This window comes from Phascolarctos cinereus, unplaced genomic scaffold (genome assembly GCF_003287225.1).
Source record: "Phascolarctos cinereus isolate Bilbo 61053 unplaced genomic scaffold, phaCin_HiC Scaffold_5;HRSCAF=322, whole genome shotgun sequence".
NCBI lineage: Eukaryota > Metazoa > Chordata > Mammalia > Diprotodontia > Phascolarctidae > Phascolarctos > Phascolarctos cinereus.
In genome coordinates, this window is record NW_027555958.1 from 325,359,471 (window position 1) to 325,373,699 (window position 14,229).

The 14,229-nt window shown below is 49.5% G+C and overlaps 1 protein-coding gene across 1 annotated transcript in view; it reads left to right on the forward strand.

Moving 5' to 3' along the window:
• PEAR1 (platelet endothelial aggregation receptor 1) overlaps positions 1–13,988 on the forward strand; it is a 42,221-nt gene extending 28,233 nt beyond the window's left edge. Inside the window, 20 exon segments of the mRNA XM_078156179.1 lie at positions 355–447; positions 985–1,228; positions 2,755–2,872; positions 3,244–3,380; positions 3,522–3,734; positions 4,015–4,189; positions 4,747–4,867; positions 5,290–5,414; positions 5,416–5,454; positions 5,565–5,667; positions 5,873–6,019; positions 7,985–8,110; positions 8,292–8,420; positions 10,392–10,520; positions 10,760–10,975; positions 11,475–11,563; positions 12,018–12,150; positions 12,533–12,598; positions 12,776–13,051; positions 13,409–13,988. Coding sequence (XP_078012305.1) covers positions 355–447; positions 985–1,228; positions 2,755–2,872; positions 3,244–3,380; positions 3,522–3,734; positions 4,015–4,189; positions 4,747–4,867; positions 5,290–5,414; positions 5,416–5,454; positions 5,565–5,667; positions 5,873–6,019; positions 7,985–8,110; positions 8,292–8,420; positions 10,392–10,520; positions 10,760–10,975; positions 11,475–11,563; positions 12,018–12,150; positions 12,533–12,598; positions 12,776–13,051; positions 13,409–13,560 — 2,831 coding nt within the window. The 3' untranslated portion in view covers positions 13,561–13,988.
• The last annotated feature ends 241 nt before the right edge of the window (positions 13,989–14,229 follow it).

Sequence of the window (14,229 nt, forward strand, 5' to 3'; positions counted from 1 at the left end):
TCTGAGGTTGGATTTGAACTCAGGTCCTCCTGACTCCAGGACCAGTGCTTTATCCACTGTGCCACCTAGCTGCCCCAGAAGGCCCCCTTTCTCCTGGCTCTGGTACATACTGGCTGTGAGCCTTTGTAAAAGACACATTACTACTATGATGCTCATTTCCTTCCCTCATTACATGGGGATAAAGATGTCTGCCCCAACATTTGTCACAAAGTTAAAGTGAGGAAAGTGGCCCAGAAATGGGTTATTCTGGTGATCTGAGATAGCTGGAGATGGGGCTGGACTTTGAAACCTTTGGGGAACAGGGGGCAAGTCTGTCCCCTTCACCGCTCTCTCTTTCCTGCTCCCCTGCCCCAGCCCTGTGTTCTCAGGAGTGTGTCCACGGCCGATGCATTGCTCCAGATCGATGCCAATGTGAGAACGGATGGAGGGGGGATGACTGCTCTTCCTGTGAGTATCTCCAGTTGTGCCCTCTCTTGTCTATACCCTCCCAGAACCCCTCTTTATCATGGAAGAACCCCAGGGAGATTCAGGAGGAGAGGAGGGGGTGATGGATAGGGATTATGAGGAAAATCTGGGAGTTGGAACTGGAACCCAAAGCAGGGTTGGACAACTCTAAGGGTTAGAAAGAGGGAAACACAAAGCAGCAGAAATAGAGGAGAGAGAGAGAAAGAAAGAGAGAGAGAAAAGAAGAAGGAGAAGGAGGAGGAGTAAGAGGAGAAGGAGCAGGAGAAGAAAGAGGAGGAGGAGGACTGAAGGAGGGAGGGAGAGCCCCAAAGAAGCAGAGACAAAGGAAGAGACAGAGAGACTGAGAAACACAGAGAGGAAAAGAAAAAGAAATGAAGAGATTACAGGAGAAAGTAGAAGCCCAGGCAGGGACAAAGACAGGAGAGTAACCAGGAGCCCCAGGTCAGGTGAGTGAGAGGATAATCTCCCCAATGATTGACTGTGCCTATAATTCTACCTACCCCTCACCCCAACCCCCAGCTTGCCCTCTGCAGTTGTGGGGAAAAAACTGTGAACGTTTCTGTGAATGTGGCAACAACAGCACTTGTGACCCCAAGACTGGAGCTTGTGTCTGCCCTCCTGGCTTCCAGCCTCCCCGATGCTTCCAGCCCTGCCCACCTGGTTTCTATGGCCCTGCCTGCCTGGCCCAATGCCATTGCCATGGAGCCTCCTGTGACTTCCAGACGGGGGCCTGTCACTGTCCTGCCAATAGCACTGGGCCCAGGTAAGCAATTTGGGAGCTGAGACATACTTTGGCATAAACCTAGAGATATACCTACTCATATGGACATTTATACAAAGGTAATGCACAAATATTGCCATAAAGACACATATAAACACACATATATAGAATCATAGTAGTGAGAATTGGAAGAGATTTAACCAGTTCATTAGGGAGGGAAGGCAGCCCTAGTCACTGAGACAATCAGAACTTGTCAATCTTTTCAACAAGGTGCCTATCTCCCTGTGGAGGGTATGGGTAAGCCCAAAACCCAGCCTTGTGTTCCCAGGAGTATGTCCATAGCCAATACATGGAAAAACCCATGAGCTCCATAGGGATATGCTCCCCAAATGTCCCAAAACAAAGGCTTATCTTCCTTTGAGCTCCATAAGAGATTCTTTTGATCAGTGGATGGGGCATTGAATGTAGATTCAAGGTACCAGGGTTTGAATCTCAGCTCTGCCACTTTACCACCTTTCTGACCCTGGGTAATTCACTTAACCTCTGAACCCCTGTTTCCTTACCTGTAAAATGATGGAAGTGGACTTAATGACTTCTCAGGTCCCCTCTAGCTCTAAATTTTGAGTCTACAAACCCATGAGCTGATCAGGGAACCCACTTAACCAACTCCTTGCATGGTCCAGTTTCTCACTCAGTGCAGGAACTCCCAATATAATGTTCCTGACTCTGAACACTTCCTGTAACTGGGAGCTCAATAGCTCATGAAGCAGCCCATTTCACTCTAGGCGGCTCTTATTATTTTGAGCCAAAATATGTCTCTCTGGAAACTCTACCCAGTATTTTTTGCTCTGCTTTTTAATCATTTTAGTCATTCACATGGCAGACCTTCACATTCTTGAAGGCAGCAATTGTGTTCCCTGTGTTTTCTCCAAGCTAAACATTGGCATTTCCTTTAGTTGATGATCTTGACATGGCTTCCAATCCCCCCACCATTCTAGCCACTATTATGTTTCAGTTGTTAAACTGCCCCCTAAAATATGGTGACTAGAACAGAGTACATGGAATACAACATGAACCTAGGTACAGTCTAACCTGGACAGTCTACCATGACTTTTACTCCCTCTTTCTGGACATTGTCACACCACATTGCTGGCTCAAATTGTTTGCCAAAAGCCCCTTGCTATTTTCCCCCATCTGAGCTATTTATAATCATATTTTCCTTGTCCTGTAGTTATGCAGTTGAGTTTTTAGATGTGTGTGGGACTTGCCATTATTATCTAATTAATTTGGAGTCTGCTGATTAGAAATTCAGTACACCCTTTCCTAAGTTCCTATTCCCCCACTCCCTCTCAGTAAATGTTTGCTGAATGTAATTGAATCCCTACTGTCAACTAATGGTCTTATCGATAGGAGTATAAAACAGCAACATTTCTATTTATATTATCTTATCCATAGGTATTTCAAAAAGTCTGTTCCATACTAGACCATCTAGTGCAGGCTGAATGAAGGAGTAAAAGACTTCTCCTATCCTCCCTCCCCACTGACCTAAGCCTTATCTTCCCCCACAGCTGTGAGATAACCTGTCATCTGGACACAATTGGCTTCTCCTGCCCCAGAAGCCATCCCTGCCAAAATGGGGGTATCTACAACTCTGACCAGAACTGCACCTGCCCCCCAGGCTGGATGGTAGGAGGGATGGGGGCAGTTGGTGGGGAGAACACTGAGAGTCCCTGGGGAAGGACAGTCAGAATGCTGGAGGGGGCTTTTGGAGACTAGAAGTGGAGCAGATTCATAGTGGCAGTGGGAGTGCTGGAGTCAAGGTTATTATTGCCAAGGAGAGGTTCCTGTGGAAGTGTTCTGGGAGGGCACAAGTAGTGCCGTTCCTGGGAAATAACAGTGGAGACAGTGGGGGCCCTAGTACTCCCTGGTGACAGGAGGCATTTAATAAATGTTTGTTGGTTGCCCAAATAAATGGATTCCATAGGGCTTCTCCTGGCATGGGGGACTCTGGGAATTCCTGGGGACTTTTATGACACCCTCTACCCTGGTCTTCTCAGGGCGCTATTTGTTCCCTGCCATGCCCAGAAGGCCGCTATGGAAGGGGTTGCACCCAGGAGTGTCGCTGTCATAACGGTGGCCAATGCGATCCGATCCTAGGGCAGTGTTACTGTGCTCCAGGATACACCGGAGACAGGTGAATGGGAGGAGTACGGACTGAATTTTAAGCGGGTGGGGTCTAGGGTGCCTGGTGGGAGGGGTCGTGGGCAGAGCCTTGGCGCAGCAGTGGGTGGGGGCGGAACCTGGAAGGGCTGTCCTCACTGAGCTAGGTGCCCAGGTGCCGGGAGGAGTGCCCAGTGGATCGTTTCGGCCAAGACTGTGCAGAGACATGTGACTGCGCCCCCGGGGCCCGCTGCTTCTCAGCCGACGGAGCGTGTCTGTGCGAGCACGGCTTCACCGGGGATCGCTGCACTGAGCGCCTCTGTCCTGACGGTAGCTACGGTCTCACCTGCGAGGAGTCCTGCACCTGTCACGCAGAGCATAGCCTCAGGTGGGGAAATCTCAGGACGGGCATGAGAGGGTCCCAGAGGGAGGGTTCCAGGAAGGGGAAACACTAGGAGGAAGGAAGAAAGGAGGCGACATCTGCCTCCTGCACCCCGTCTTCGCCTAGGGGGCTTCCCTGGCTCCCCGCCTTTGGGCTGGCCCCCTTCTCCACCAGAAGAGGCTAGGACCGGGCCGATGGGAACGGGGTCAGAGAGCCCGGAGGATCTCGGCTTCCTCGACTAGATCTCCTGGAGGACTCTTGGTGATTCCTCTTCCTCTGTTCACAGCTGCCATCCAATGAGCGGTGAGTGCTCCTGTAGGCCGGGCTGGGCTGGCCTGCATTGCAACGAGAGCTGTCCCCCGGGCACTCATGGGCCTGGCTGTCGAGAACCTTGCCTTTGCCTGCATGGAGGCACCTGCCAGGCAGAAAGTGGCCACTGCCTTTGTCCCCCTGGCTACACAGTGAGTGGGCCAACAGGGTCTGCCCAACTCATTATCCTGTTGGTACTGGAACACCCCCCCTCCACAACCTCACAGGAAGGGGAGACAGGGACCCTAGAGGCCTTATCTCCATCCCCACCTCCCAACTACCTTGCTCCAGGAGACACAGGGACCCTGAGCCCCATCTTCTGGAACTTGTCTTCCCCTCCAAAAGGCAAAGGGAGCCCAGAGTCCCCTTCATTCCCCCCCCCAGCTGCTAGGATATCCCCGGAGTCCCACCTTATAGTCTCCAGGGACAGAGAGAGGAAGGGGAATTCCATTTCCATATCCTAAAAGTCTCAAGAATCTAGTCTCCAGCCCCTTATCTTTTTGGTCAGATCTGACTCCTTGGCATCCCTGGGGCTAGCCTATGCTCCCTCTCCTGGAGGCAAACCTCCTCTCTGATTTAGCAAGAAAGGAACAGTGTCCCCTTTGACTGACTGCCCCCCCCATAGAAGGAGAGACTAAGGGGGGAGGGGTACTGTGAGGACAAGGTGCTCCACTCCTCTCTCATTGGTCTCTGGGCTGGGCTCTGCCAGGACCCCCACTGTTCTAGCCTCTGCCCTCTGGACACATTCGGGGTCAACTGCTCCCAGAGCTGTTCCTGTGTGCACGCTCTCACCTGCTCTCCAATCGATGGCACGTGTAACTGCAAGGAAGGTCTGTAAAGACCTTGGAGTGGGTCTGGGCCTGAGGATGGACAGGGGAGGGGTATGGCTAGGAGGTCAGAGGTGGAGCCATGACTCCATGGGAGGGACACAGTGGGACTGAGGACTGAAGCCAGAACTGGAACAAGGCTTAAGATTTAGGATGGGGTTGGGCTCTAGGGGGTTGGAGTCCAGGCCTGGCCTGGGAGAGTTCTAAGAAGGGGGAGGCCCTGGTGGGAAGAAAGAAAGGAGACCAAAGTCATAGGGTAGGACTCAGGATTAGATAGTATGATGGGGGAGGGGGTGGGGAGGAACTCTAGGAAACTATATTGGGTTTAGAGCTCTGATGGGACTCAGTCCATACCTAGAGTCCTTGGTAAGAAAAGAATGACATAGGGAAAGGCCTTTAGTCCTTAGGACCACTCTCTCCTTCAGGATGGCAGAAAGGCAACTGCTCTGTGCCTTGCCCTGAGGGCACCTGGGGATTTGGTTGCAATGCCAGCTGCCAGTGCGCCCACGGGGCTTCCTGTAGTCCACAGACAGGAGCCTGCTCCTGTACCCCCTGGCTGGCGTGGTGATAGATGCCAGCTTCCCTGCCTGGTGAGTGCCAGTGGTAAGGAAAGGGTCTAGGAGGGTGATACTGTTAAGCCCTATTCCTTGCTAAATGAGCCTTCCCTTGCTGACTCGCCCTTGCTTTCTTTTTCCCTAAGAAGGGGCAGTTTGGACCAGGCTGTGCCAGTCACTGTGATTGCAAACATGCAGATGGCTGTGACCCTATTCACGGACATTGCCAATGCCGACCTGGATGGACAGGTGAGCAAGTCAAATATCCAGGCCACCCAGCTGAGGATCTTGGGGAAGGTCCTTGGAAAGCAAAGACTCTGTTTCCTCTCCCCACCCTCCCCCTCAAGGCTCCTGCCTCCATGTCCCACCTCAAAGGGGATATAGCTGATAGGGATTGGTCCCCTCTACATAGAAGGATCCCTTTCAACCTTTATACCCTCTGCTGGGTCTACAGGGCTCCACTGTGACCTTCCATGCCCTGAGGGTTTCTGGGGACCCCACTGCAATAACTCCTGTACCTGCAAGAATGGGGGGACCTGCATACCTGAGAACGGGAGCTGCATCTGTGTGCCTGGCTACCGGGGTCCTTCTTGCCAGAGAAGTGAGTCACTCTCCTTATTGCCCCCACTCCTTCCCTTTCTCCCAACTAGATATTCAGTCAATCAGTCAACAAACATTTATGAAGTACTTACTATGTTCTAAACATGATGTATTCAGGATACAAATAAAAGCAAAAACTGTCCCTGCCCTCATGGAGCTCACATTCTAGCGCGGGTGACTATATACATGTCAACTATACACAGAGCAGATGGAAGGTGATCTCAGAGGAAAGGCACTAGCGTAATGAAGAATGTGTGATTTGATACAAATCTGAAAGAAATCAAGGAGATCAGGGAGCTAAGGGGGTGGGGGGGTGAGGAGGGAGAACATATTCTGCCTTCATCTCTTGGAGACTTTCTTTCCAGCTCTGTGGACTCCTAAAATCTTAGTTGGAAAATTTCTTCTAAGGCATAATCTCTAGGTCTGGCGTCCAACTGCCTAATTATACACCAGGTAGCAGGATGTAGTTCCCAAGTGTCAAACATGTGACCCAATACTCTTGAATGAGATTAAAATGTAATTGGGAAATATCTAACAAAATAAATAATGATACAATAAAATATAAATCAAGATACATTGAAACATACAATAAAAACATTTAACTTTACATTTTAAAACCAAGTCAATCTATGGCCCATAGAGTTCCTTACTTATGGCAGATTAGTGGCCCTATTTCTATTTGAGTCTGAAACCACTGGTGAAGCTATAGAATGCTTGACTTAGAGTCTGGAAGACCACAGTTCAAATCTTGCCCCTGACGTGCTGTTGCAAATTGCAACTTCTCTGAGCCTCAGTTTTCTCATCTGTAAAATTAGAGTGATGATATTTGTAGTACATGTCTCTGAGGGTTTTTGTGGGGCTCCAAAGAGATAATGTATTTAAAGGGATTTGTAAACCTCAAAGTGCTATGGAATGTCAGGTGTTATTAATAAGGAAGCTAAGCCTGAGGGGAAGTAACTCACTCCTCATTCACACAGAGGCAGGGTTCAAACTCATGTCTTCTGACTCCAAATCAGAAAACAGGGAATAAATAAAATAAAAACTGACATAACAAACCAAGACAAATGAGTGAGACCAGCTCATTAATATAGTGGAAAGGATGTCTGCTTTGGATTTAAAAGATCTGGGTCTGAATCTCAGCTGTTTCACTGAAGACACCTGTGGAACTTTGGAAAAGTCACTTAATGTTTCTCAGCCAGATTTTGCTCATCTGTATGGAGGACGAATGAGAAAACCTCAAAGATTCATCTTGATCTATAAGCACTGTAGGAATTCAGAAGAAGGAGAGATCTCTGTGGGTCTCTGATTTGGACTGGTGACAGACTAATGAAGGAGAGATTTGACCTGGGCTCTGAAGGATGGGATGAGTGGGGAGCTAGTAAGGGAGGTAAGCACGGAGCAGCTAGGTGACACAATGGAGTTAGGAAGACCTGAGTTCACATCTGACCTCAGACACTTACTAGCTATGAGACCCCACACAAGTCACTTAACAGAGAGAGAGAGAGAGAGAGAGAGAGAGAGAGAGAGAGAGAGAGAGACAGAGAGAGAGACAGAGAGAGAGACAGAGAGACAGAGAGAGACAGAGAGAGAGACAGAGAGAGACAGAGAGAGACAGAGAGAGAGACAGAGAGAGACAGAGACAGAGACAGAGACAGAGAGACAGAGAGACAGAGAGAAGCAAAAGGAGCAGGAGTCTACTGGGATGAGTGCTATCTCTGAACCAATCAGTGGACTTTTGCAGAGTAGCAAGAGTCTGGTTTCCCACTACCACCCTTGTGAAAATGTTGACTGAAACAGCAAGAGAGACAAAGAGAGAGAGAGAGAGAGAGAGAGAGAGAGAGAGAGAGAGAGAGAGAGAGAGAGAGAGAGAGAGGAGGAAGGGAGACACAGAATACAGAAGGCACTAGGAGGGAGGATATTTTTCTCTCTCCAGCTGCAACCACTATCTTTCCATTGTTTCCCCCAGCTTGCCAGCCTGGTCGATACGGCAAACGCTGTACTCCCTGCAAATGTGCCAACCACTCTACCTGCAACCCCATAGATGGAAGCTGCCACTGCCATGCTGGGTGGACTGGCACTGATTGTTCCCAGCGTGAGTGAGAGTCAAGGGTGGGGGAAAAACAGAGGAAAGAACCCTCTTTGGGGTCTCAGTCAAAGGTCACACAGAAACAGTGAACCTGGGGGGCTCAGGGAGGGGACCCAATGGAGGGAGCGATGTGACTCAGACTCCTGAGCCTGCCCTTCATTGGACTGGTTCCTTTTTTCCCTTCTAGCATGCCCATTGGGGTTCTGGGGCAACAACTGTGCCCTTCCCTGCCAATGCAACAATGGTGGGCTCTGCCAACCTCAGGAGGGAAACTGCATCTGCCCACCAGGCTGGACTGGACGCCTCTGCTCTGAAGGTATCAACAGAATGAATCAAATGTGATAATATGAGTAAAGCATTTTGTAAACTTCTAAGTACCATGTAAATGCCAGCTATGATGATGATGATGATAATGACTATGACGATGATGAGGATGATGATGATAATGATGACAATGATGGTGGAAGGGGAGGGTAGGAAAGTAATTTTGGAGAGATCATTTCATCTGTGTCTTGACTTTCAAGCTAACTAACTCCTAATCCAATCCAGGGGAGATCCTGAAACCAAACACTGGAGGAAATTGATGATATGGCAGTGCAAAAAGAACACAAGGAGATTACATAGTTATCCATATCATGAATTATTCAATCAATAACAAAGATTATTAGGATGTGGAATCCAATGGACAATGGATGAAATGACCAAAAGAGTGAGGAAGAGGAGACAGCAGTAAATTGACAGGAGACCTGAGGGTAGACCTGCCTCTGCCACTGCTATGTGACCTCCTGCAAGTCACTTATCCTCTCTGGGCCACATGATCCTTTTTTTTTTTTGGTTAGGCAATGGGGTTAAGTGACTTGCCCAGGGTCACACAGCTAGTAAGTGTTATGTGTCTGAGGCTGGATTTGGACTCAAGTCCTCCTGAATCCAGGACCGGTGATCTATCCACTGTGCCACCTAGCTGCCCCACCACATGATCTTTATGTCCAATCTGAAGGACCCTATGCCTGTCCTGTTTGTCTCTCAGTGTGCTTATTATGTCAAATATCAGGTCAAATAATCATGGCTCATTTTTTTCCCTTTTTTTAAAAATAATTTTTATTGATATCTTTTTTTCTTTTTAAGAAATATTTAAAAATTAAAAATGCTGTATAAAAAAGAAATATTTATTTTCAACATTATTTTTTTAGATTTAGGTTTCCAAACTTTCTATCCCTTCCCATACCCATTGAGAAGGCAATGTGTTAACTGATGTTTTTTTCAGACATCTCCCAAATGTCCCCCAGTACTTTTCCCCTCTCCCTCCCAAAGAACCATCCCATATCACAAGTAACCTTTCTAAAGAAAAAGAAGAAAAACCCCAGCAAAACTGATGAATACATTGAAAAATATGTGTAACGTACCACCCAAGGACCTGCTGCCTGTGCAAAGAGATGGAGTGCGACTTCTCATATCTGTTCTTTGGAACCATGCTTGTTTTTTCTAATTTTGCTACATTTACTTTTGATTGTTTTGTGGGCACACTGCTGGGTTTTTTTTGTCTCTGCTTCACTCTGAATAAGTTCATGTAGATCTTTACATACTTCTCTGTATTTATTATACTCATCATTTCTTAATACAGTAATATTCCATACATTCACATATCACAGTTTGCTTAGCCATTCTCCAATTGATGGGCATGTATTTTGTTTCCAATTCTTTGCTATCACAAAAAAGTGCTGCTATAAATATTTGGGGGTATATGGAGACTTTCTTTTTTTTTAATCAATGACCTACTTGGGGTATTAGCCTAGCAGTAGAATCTCTGGGTCTAAGGGTATGGACCTTTTAGTCACCTTATTTGCATAATTCCAAGTTGCTTTCATGGTCCCTGTTTCTACAGCCCATTACAGCTTCCAAAGTACTTTCTTCTCAAGCTATAAGACAAACAGTGAAAGCATTATCATTCCCAACCTACAGGGGAGGAGGTTGAACCTTAGAGAGGCAAAGTCACAAAACTAAAAAATATCAAAGCAGGTTTGCCTCCAGGTCTTCCCACTCTAAGAGCAGTTCCTTCTGTGCCAAACTGTGTTTAATCAGATGAGAAAGTGGGAACATGCTTTGGGAAATATCCATATGACCTTATTATTAGGTACCCAATCCTTGTTTAATCCAGAAAGAGACTGAAGAACTCAAGGAACTGCTCCCAGAAATGAAAGAAATAGTCTTTCTTCTTGCAAAAGTACATGTGTTCCTGGCCCCCATTTCTTTGCATCCTTCTGACCCCTCCCTTTGCTCATCCCTCTAGGTTGCCCTCCAGGCATGTTTGGTGCTAACTGCTCCCAGATGTGCCAGTGTGGACCTGAGGGACAGTGCCAGGCTGAAACAGGGGCTTGTATATGTCCACCGGGACACAGTGGTGCCCCCTGCAAAATTGGTGAGTCACTCAGGGCAGCCTTCCAGTTCTCACCCAGGGCAAAGTTGGGGGGTGGGTGGTGGTTTCTCCAATTCAACTCAATACCTAATTGTTTGTCCGGCACTATTAGGTGCTGGGGTTACAAAGACATAAAGATGACAACAGTCCCTGCCCTCAAGGAAAGTTCTTTTCTTCCATCTCCTTCTTAGCAGCACACAGAATGTCTCTTCTTACTGCTTCATCTCTCCTTTCCTGCCCAGGGAACCATGATCAACCCTTCACCATGGTGCCTACCCTGCCAGTGACCTATGACTCACTGGGTGCAGTGATTGGCATTGCAGTGCTTGGGGCCCTGGTCGTGGCACTGGTAGCACTGTTCATTGGGTACCGACACTGGCAGAAAGGCAAAGCACACCAACACCTGGCTGTAGCCTACAGCAGTGGGCGTCTGGATGGCTCCGAATATGTCATCCCAGGTAAGGGACAGGAGGATACGGGAAGTCCTGAATGTGGAGGAAACTGAAGAAGAGGGTACAAAGGCCAGCCTCTGGGCTCAGGAGACCTGGATTCAAGTCCTGTCTTGGCCATAATCTTACTGGGTTACTTTCTATGGATTACTTCTATTCGCTGAGTCTGTTTCCTCATGTGCAAAATCGGGGATGGGACTGAGAGCAATGATCTTAAAGATCCCTTCCAACTCACATCCTCTGACTTTCATGCGCCTCTGGATTGAGCTGTTCTTTACATATGAGATGCAAAGGCAGAGTGGGCAGGATGGGTAAGAGACAGGCTGGACAATGGGATCTTGGAGTTTGTCCCATTTGGCTGCTTGTCTTCCATCCTGACAGCCATGGATCTCACTTTTCTCTCTGCCCCATCCCCAGGGAAGGGGCTCCCTCTCTACCCCAGAGGCTACCTCATCCCCCTGCCTGGGTTCTGACCCTGTCCCTACCCTGGTTCTTCTGTCTTGTCCAGATGTCCCGCCAAGCTACAGTCACTATTATTCCAACCCCAGCTACCACACACTGTCCCAGTGCTCTCCCACTCCCCCGCCCCCCAACAAGGTTAGTACCTGGGAAAATGGAGTTGGGAGTGGGAAGAAGGAATCATTAGGTTTGGGATTTGGGGGAGGCTGGGGAAGAGGAGCAGGTTTAAAGGAGGGAGACTAGGCTGGTGGGAGGATTGGATCGGTTGAAGGAACTAGGGATGCTCAGACTGGAAAAGACTCAGGGAAAACGATTATAGCCGTCCAGTTTCTGAAGACCTGTCATTGGCCCGAAGGTAGAACCAGGAGCAATAGACAGAAGTATTTGGACAGCTCCAATCGCCCAATATTTTTCCTTACCTGGAGCCCCAAAGGGGAATGGACCCTGGGTATCTTTGAGCAGAGAACAGATGATCACTTGTCCTGGATGTTATATTAACCCTGTTAATGTATAGGTGACCTTTGAGGCCCCTTCCTAACTGCTGTCTGGTTATTCTTTTGTTCTCATAATGCCGAATTCGCTACCTTCCCAGGTGCCAGGCTCTCAGCTCTTTGCTAGTCTCCAGGCCCCAGAACGCCCAGGTGCTTATGGGCAAGACAGCCATGCCACACTGCCTGCTGACTGGAAGCATCACAAGGAGCTCCCCCCTGGGCATCGGGAGAGGGGTATAGGATTTTGTATACCTGGGTATTAAGTAGGGGAGAAGGAAGTGTGGATGGGGGAAAAGCATCCTATTCTGAGACCATGGGATTCTGTGTCAGTATAAGTGAGGGGTAAGGGTATCTGTACGTCTGGGACCCTCTGAAGGAGAATGTAGGTGTCCTTCCCCATGGTGGTGCAATTGGTGAAGATCTGAGTCAGGTTGAAGATCCTAGCTTTGTTCCATATTAGGAAAAAGTAACTTCCTTTGGGCCTCAGTTTCCTCATCTGTAAAAGGAAGAAAGTTGGATAGCAATGATCTCTAAGGCCTTTTCCAGTTCTCAATCCTATGATATTCCTATGACATTCTAAGAAGGGCCTTCATGGTGGGTCTGTCCCTTTCCCCAGGGAGAGGCCTATTGGATCGTTACAGCTACAGTTCTGGCAACGGCCTAGGACACCTCTATGCTAAAGGTACATGCAGTAGGAAGATGGCAGGGGGTGGGGTGGTAGGGAGTCACTTGGCAGATGGACGAAAGGGCACAGGACTGATCTGAAAACTGAAAAGGCTTGGGGGAGGGGGCAGCATGGACTGGGAGTGGGAGGGAGGGGTACTTCTGCTGAGCACTGATCTTACTCCCCCTCCCCCAGGGCCCATCCCAGAAGAGGGATTAGGGGCCAGTGTAAGCTCCCTGTGCAGCGAGAACCCCTACGCCACCATCCGGGACTTGCCCAGCCTGCTGGGCCCCGCCAGCGAGGGCAGCTACATGGAAATGAAACGTCCCTCGAGTGCTGCAGCTGAGGCCCTGAGAGAGCCCAGCCCACCACGCAGGCATGTGCCCCAGCCACGGAAGAGTCAAAGACTTCGCAGCCCTGACAGCCAGAGAGACAGTGGCACCTACGAGCAGCCAAACCCGCCAGCCCCTGGTGAGAACTATCACAGTCCCCAGACAGTCGGGGGGGTGGGGGGGGAAGAGACCGTAGAAGAGACGGTGAGAATTTACTCTGAGATTTTTATGTGGTTCCACCAAAAGTAATTACTGGGGTGAGGACGGGGTAGGGGGTGGAAATAATGTATGTGTCCTTGGGGCCTTATTAGCTATCCAGAAGACCTAGACAGGGACCAGGAGAGAGGAGAGAAGGGAGAGAATAGAAAGCAATAGAAGGAAGGAGAAAGAGTGAGAAAGGACGATGGAAATTGATTAGGAAAAAGACCCAGAGTGGGGAGGATGGCTGGGCTACAGAACTCTCATACACAATCCTTGCTTCTTCTCCCTTTGCCAGACTTCGTCGCTGGGGGCACCCAGCCCCCCATCCCACCAGGTCTTCCCCCAGGCCATTATGACTCCCCTAAGAACAGCCACATCCCGGGACACTATGACTTGCCCCCTGTCCGACACCCCCCCTCACCCCCGAGGCTGCGACAGGATCGTTGAAGGGATGGGGGGGGGTACTCGGAGATAGCCCCCCCCCCGCCACACCCACACATGGCCAGGCCCAGAAACTGAGGAAGGACCTAACGCATAGCACACATCTTCCCCTCCCTACCTCTTGGGTTATTAGGGGGTACACCATTCCTGGAGGGAAAGAGGTCCGGGGATGCCCGGGTTCTGAAACCCCTCTCCCATCCCTCCCACCTTGGAGGCAGCCCTCGGATGGCCGAAGAGAAAAGGAGCTAGGAGCCAGGGTTCCTGGGTCCAGAAGAGTAAGGTCAACCACCATCGACCTTGGGGGACTGGACAGCAGGAAGCCAGAGTTATTCTCCTGCTGTGCTACTGCTCCCCAAGCCCTCAGCCCAAGCCTGGGATTCCCCAATGGGGAATCCTGTCCTGTGTCTGTAAATAAAGTTGTTGGATTTCTCGTGGTCCTGAGCTTCTTTGATTCGGAGGAGATGAGCCTGGGCTCTGGGGGGAGAGAGGGCTGCGGGCCCGGGGCGCTACCTCTGAAGAGGTGGGAGTGACAGGGAGGGCTTGAAGCCCGAGGGCGGAGCCTGGGGCTGGGATCTCATTAACTCATTAGCTGTTTAATTAACTGAGTCTCAATCGATCTGAGATCAGTCGATACTCAGAGCTACACCACGGGCTGGACCCTTCATGGCTGCCCAG